At 33.9% G+C, this 6,558-nt stretch overlaps 1 protein-coding gene across 1 annotated transcript; it reads left to right on the top strand.

The window, feature by feature from the left end:
* Nucleotides 1-402: 402 nt before the first annotated feature.
* Nucleotides 403-6,120, top strand: LOC138328146 (uncharacterized). Its single transcript, XM_069274798.1, has 2 exons — nt 403-1,057; nt 3,149-6,120. The coding sequence occupies exons 1-2, from the start codon at nt 1,043-1,045 to the stop codon at nt 4,070-4,072; spliced, it is 939 nt and encodes a 312-aa protein (XP_069130899.1). The 5' UTR covers nt 403-1,042; the 3' UTR covers nt 4,073-6,120.
* The last annotated feature ends 438 nt before the right edge of the window (nt 6,121-6,558 follow it).

Raw genomic sequence — 6,558 nt, forward strand, 5'->3', positions numbered from 1 at the left:
TGTATATAAGTAAGTACAAAGGCCATACAGACATATACACATGGTGGTCACTTTCATGTGGTCACTCAAACGATATGGATATTTGTCTAGCAGGTGTACGAATTAGTTAATGGTATGCTAATGGTAAAGTTATTTGAATCAAGATACAGACTTGATGACAATTTATAGCAGCTGGGGTCAATTGGAAATTCCTACACTGAAAAAGACCAATACCAATATATTACACATGCAAATCTATTTTTAAGACCACATAACGGACAAAAAATGACATTTGTTGATCATTTGGGACTCTGAAAAGCAGTCTTATTAAGCAAGGGTTTTGTTTGACCCTGAAATTTTGTTATAATTTAAAACTCTTATTTTACCGCCACCTCTATTTTCGCTATAGTGGGCCCCTATGGAACGCCATAGCTGTCTCGTATGGTTCAAATATACTTATATGAATTGGTATTTTCATTATATGATATGGTTGTATCATTATATGATTTGGTTGTATCATTATATGATTTGATCTTATCAATATTTGGTATCATTTTATCTATATTTGATTTGATTTGACCAATGTATCATTTACTTCAACCATTGTTTCATTTTCATTTGTCATGGTATTATTTTCTGTTACCATTATATCAATCGATTTCACCATTATTTGATTTGGTGACATGTATATTTGATTTGCATCTATCATTGTTTTATTTGGTGTTATCATTGTATTATTTTCATTTATCGTTATATTATTTGATTTCATCTTTATTTTATTTGGTTTTACCATTGTATGATTCTACTTTACATTATTTACAAACATCATTATTTTATTGCATATATACTTTATATGATTATACTTTTCCATTATATGGTTACACTTTCTCATTGTATGGTTATACTTTTTCTTTGTATGATTGTACTGTTTCATTGTATGTATGAGTGATGTAAGCGTCTCTGTGACTCCGATTCGGAACTTTTTACCGGGGTTATTTTCTGTCATGTGTCTGCCACCATGACACTACCGCCATGACACGAGGTGTAGAAGCTTGATCTTTTGATGCAGATGCTGCAGGTTTGTAAATTTTCTACCATGAAGTATTTATCAGCAGCTCCAGACATTCGAAAATCTATACGCACAGTTGGATATGCACACAATCACGATTACTGGTTGGGTCCCAGTACAGTAACAATTTGGGTACAATGACGTTAACGTTAGTTTGTATATTTTTAAGCAGTTGATGAATTAGTCTAGATCTACGTTGAATTGTAACTTACCGGTATGTATAGGGCCGATTTGAGTCGGGACTGATTTAACCAAATACCATATATATAAGTGACCATGGCATGACCTAAAAACAGATTGGGTACAACCCTGCATATGATATGGGTAACAGTTACCTATTTGAGTAGTTACCTGTTTGTAGTAATCAATAAGTTACCCAATTGAGGAATTCTGTGAAAATAAAACACATACTGGTTAGTAGGCCTTATGTTGTTTTAAAAAAAAATATTAAAAACGGCGTCATAATTTTTAGAATGCCTTACAACTAAACAAAGAGTAAGACTCTATGTTTCTATGCATGAAATGTCAAATTCTGTTGTCTCATTTTGTTGTAACTTGTAAGATGACAATTTAGGTTTTCTCCATCACAGGGATCTGAGAATTAGTTATAGATTATATAATCATGGACCCACCAGAGTGTCCTAACACAGGGATCTGAGTATTAGTTACAGATTATATAACCATGGACCCACCAGAGTGCACCAAGACCATCTTTAGACGTTTTAGAGGTCTAAGCTTAGATAAAAAAAAAACGATAAAAATCATACTTTACATTACAGTACATGGTACGATATACGAGAAGGGTGGCCAAAGCTCACAGACTCAAAGTTTCTAACCTGCCTACCTTAAGCGGCGATAAAAACACATTTCTAGCACATCTTCATAAAAACGGTTACTACCGTTGGAAAGAGCGATAATTTTCCTTTCAAAATCATCCTACACATCTATACAAAGTGCCGTCACAAAGACGATTTAAGCCCCATTATGACAAACATTACTCTGCATTTGTAGATTTTTGACAATTATTTAATTAAGATTCATACTGTCTGTAGGATATATACATGTAATATGCGTGAGCGAGGCCTCCACTGCAATCTCATTGGCCGGATTAAAAATCTGTCTTCTTGGGAGGCATCGTATAGTAATCACTAGTTTATCTTTGGCGTCAACTACGCACTAGAGACGCATCGATAAAGGGGAAATTTTTATATCTATATATAGATTTCACCATTAGTATTCAAACACATACACACTGTATATGTAGAAGAGAGACTTTTTATCGTTTTTTTTTTTATCTAGACCTCTAAAATGTCTAAAAATGATCTTGGGGCACTCTTCTTGTTGGTCCATGATTATATAATCTATAACTAATTTTCAGAAACCTGTGTTCTCCATTGACTACAGTGCACAGCCCATCAGGGAAGTTCAATGTAAATGTCATGGTTGAATGAGTTTTACCTGTGTTCTTTTGTTAGCACCATAGTAACCTGTTTTAGTTTGTGACTTTTACCAAAATTAAATCAATGAAGTTTGTCCCATTTAAAAATGTACTAAGTTATGTTTGTAATGGTGCCATATCAAAATTATTACGCCCTTTTTTGATAAAAAAAATTTAAAACTTCATGGATTTTTCTTTCACATAATTCCTCATTTGGGTAATTTATGATTACTCAGACAGGTAACTGTTACCCATATGCAGGTTTGTGCCCAACCTGTAAAAGGCATCGTATATACCCATTCATAAAGCTTTTAATGTCTGATGACTATTAAGGCCCATGGGCCTGTTGTTGTTCAACAAATTAGTGAGCATTTTCTGAATGAAGTGATATGTCACATTGTCACCAATGGGCCAATGGCATCCAAAATGTAGTCTTAGCAGACTTGGAACCTTCGATTTAAAACAAACAAAAAAAAAAAAAAAAAGAAAGAAAGAAAAACATGTTCATTAGCAGGCAATGTAAAATGTGCTTTTATCAATATTGAATAAGCAATGTAATTTTTTTTTTGTATATATTCATGAATTACAGAAAAGCCTCATAACTTCTTTTGATTGTATATATAGATAAAGATTTAATCTGTTTTTATGTTTTTGCTTTTTAGCGAAAAATGGAGGACAATCAGATGTCAGTTATTCTCAAGAAGCTTGACTTCGACCATGCATACAACAATTTTGAAAGAGAGAAAATAACGCCAGATATTGTTGGAAAACTATCTGCTGTTGAACTTGGAACATTGGGTATAGTCAACTCTTCTGACATGATGAAACTTAGAACTGAATGTGTAAAGTATGGTCACACTCCTCCTGCCAAAGTGTCATTGGATGGCAGGGCACCTGTATTTGACCTCCCAAAATGTACACTAGAGTATTTATTAGACAATGGATTTCAAATATCTGATATATGCAAGATACTGCAGGTTTCTGAAAGCACAGTTTATCGTAGAATGCGTGCCTACAATTTAAGTAAAATGTCATTTTGTGACATTTCCAATGATATGCTTGATCTAAACATAAAAAAAAATATGTGTGGAGATTTCCCACTTTGTGGTGAAAATATGATAAAGCAAATTTTATCCAAGCAACTACATATCAAAGTTCAAAGATGGCGTATCCGGGATTCTATACACCGTATAGACTCTAAAGGAGTATCTCAGAGATGCAAGGGACGGCTCCACAGACGTGTGTATAATGTCTTGGCACCTAATCATTTGTGGCACATAGACACAAATCATAAACTTGTTAGGTGGCGGTTTGTAATAGCAGGTGGCATCGATGGTTTTAGCAGAAAGATCATGTTTTTGAAGTGTTGTGACAACAACAGATCTGAAACAGTATTTCAATGTTTTTCGTCGGGTGTTTCTGAATATGGCACACCAAATAAAGTTCGTTCTGATAAAGGTCTGGAAAATATTGATGTAGCAAACTTCATGCTATCTAAGAGAGGATTAACTGGGTTTATAACGGGGAAGAGTACGCACAATCAACGGATTGAACGTCTCTGGCGAGATGTTTATGAAGGGTTTTAAGCTTTTTTTACAATTTGTTCTATTATATGGAAGACCAGGGAATCTTGGACTGCTTGGACATCACTCATTTGCAAGCTCTTCACTATATATACATGAACGAAATTAACAGAAGACTTCATGTATGGTCTCAGGCATGGGATGCTCACAGAATCAGAACAGTGAAATCATCCCCTCAAGCTCTCTGGATTGCCGGTCAGTTTCAAAATACAACTGGTGCGGATCTAGACGAAGAAGCTTTAAATAACATTGGCGAAGAAAGTTTCAATTCAGAAGCCCTAAGAGGAGAGCATAATGAAAGGCCTATATTTGGTTCTCCAGCTGAACTTGATGAACAGTGTATGCAGATGTTAGCACTTGAAGTTAGTTCTCCTTGTTTTGATGTGAATTTTGGAATCAATGATTATGTAACATCTTTGAGAGTAATACGTTTAAACAATGACAGTTAATTAATACCTATAGAAATAAATTACGGTTTGGTGTGTGGGATTAACTTTATAACCAACAAGAGGCTAATGAGTCTTACTGTAATAGTCATCTGACTATTGTCACAATGCAACACCTCAAAGAATAAAGTAGTGGCAAACAATTAAGGCAATACAAAGAACTATTTTTTGATAAATTAATAGACACTGAATAAAGGTCAAGGTCATTCATTTTAATAAACATGGTAGCCCTTTGCCCCAGCATGTCACAGACCCAATATCAGGTCTCTTATAATTAGTTATTCACAAGAAGTCGTTTAAAGATTTTAGCCCTGTGACCTTGAATGACAGTCAAGGTCTTTCATTTTAACAAACTTGGTAGCCCTTCATCCCAGCTCGTCACAGACCCAATATCAGATCTCTAGTCCTCTGATTTATTTGTAAGAAGTTGTTTAAAGATTTTAGCCTATTTGATCCATGTCATGGTTCAAGGTCATTCATTTGAACACACATATATGGTAGCCCTTCATCCCAGGGTTAATATCAGGTATCTAGGCCTCTCAGTTATTCACAATCGTTTAAAGATATAAGTGTATTTGACCCCTGTGACCTTGAATGAAAGTTAAGGTCACATTAATTTTAACAAACTTGGTAGCCCTTCATCCCAGCTTGTCACAGACCCAATACCTTGGCCCGGCACCATAAAACTATTCTCAGACAGATTTTTTACTCTAGTATATGATTTTACATAGACTTGATCAGTAAAAGATCTGTCTGAGAAAGTTTTATGGTGCACGGCCCAGGTCTTCATGAATATAAACTAAGTGGTATACAAATATCGTTTAAATAAAAATGTTTTTTTTTTTTTTTTTTTAATGTTTCCCAATCCAATAAAAACCTATATGGCCATGGGCTTTTTTAGATCACCTGAGACAAAGTCTCAAGTCTTCTAAATGTATGTACAAATGTAAAATTTTCTTCAGTATTTCCCTTATTGACACAGCCACTTTGGCTCCAGGGGTCAGAGTCATCATTAATGAAAAATCTGTTTGTACATCTCCTTAGGACATTTCTAACTATTATTTAGTGAATATCCATTTGGTACTTATAATGAGAAGTAGAAATTTAAAACAATTGTCTGACTGTCTATTTCCCCTATTTAATCTAAGTGAGCTGACACATTATCCCTATTATGTTGGTTGTCATTTGTTATTTTTCATTCAATTTCAAATTCATACAGTAAAATTGCAAGTAGCTCTAGTGTGTTTGGTCACAATATAATACATTCACGATTATCACTGGTTCTACAGTAAATGAAAACCAAACAAGAAATAACTCATCAACATTTATTGACCTATGGCAATTACATTTGCAATAACTAAAATTAGTGATATCCACATGGTTTTGTGCTCATGTTCATAATTATATTAATTATAATACTGGTAATAGGAAACAATTTGATTGATAATCAATGATATTAAAAAAAAGTGGGGGGTTGATAGTTAGAAATTTTACTACCTGTATTGTAGAACATTTACTTATCCTCTTAGTTACAATGTGTGCATATGTAAAACCAGGAAATGTTCACCTTTGTATCCAACTATTAATACTGATGTTGTCAACAAATTACTTTTTGTTAATGTCTTAATCTTGCACAATCATAAATTACTAATTTATATGGTGCTAACATAATACTGGGCCTTAAAGGTCTATGACAGATGATGTGCCTTGGTGCAAGAGTTCACTTGCCCTTTTACTTGTAAGTTGAAACTAAAACCGAGTACTACCAATTTTGTCTATAAACCAATTACATGTAATTGAAAGGAATCAGAGTTCCCCCAGTCCTGACCCTCTGTTAACCTTCACATTTGAAGGTCATGACCTTGAATGTAATTAAGGTACTGGTATATGAGCTTGTTTGATTTCAAATCTTCTTTCCACTTCATAACAAAATGTTTAATTGTTCATACAAGTAATTATTTATTTTACAGTTATTCTAACCTACTAAAGGAACAGAGACTCTGCCCTGTTCTGTTTAGAAAATTCATTTTCTTTGTGAATGTG

Source organism: Argopecten irradians, chromosome 7, assembly GCF_041381155.1.
Source record: "Argopecten irradians isolate NY chromosome 7, Ai_NY, whole genome shotgun sequence".
Classification (NCBI taxonomy): Eukaryota; Metazoa; Mollusca; class Bivalvia; order Pectinida; family Pectinidae; genus Argopecten; species Argopecten irradians.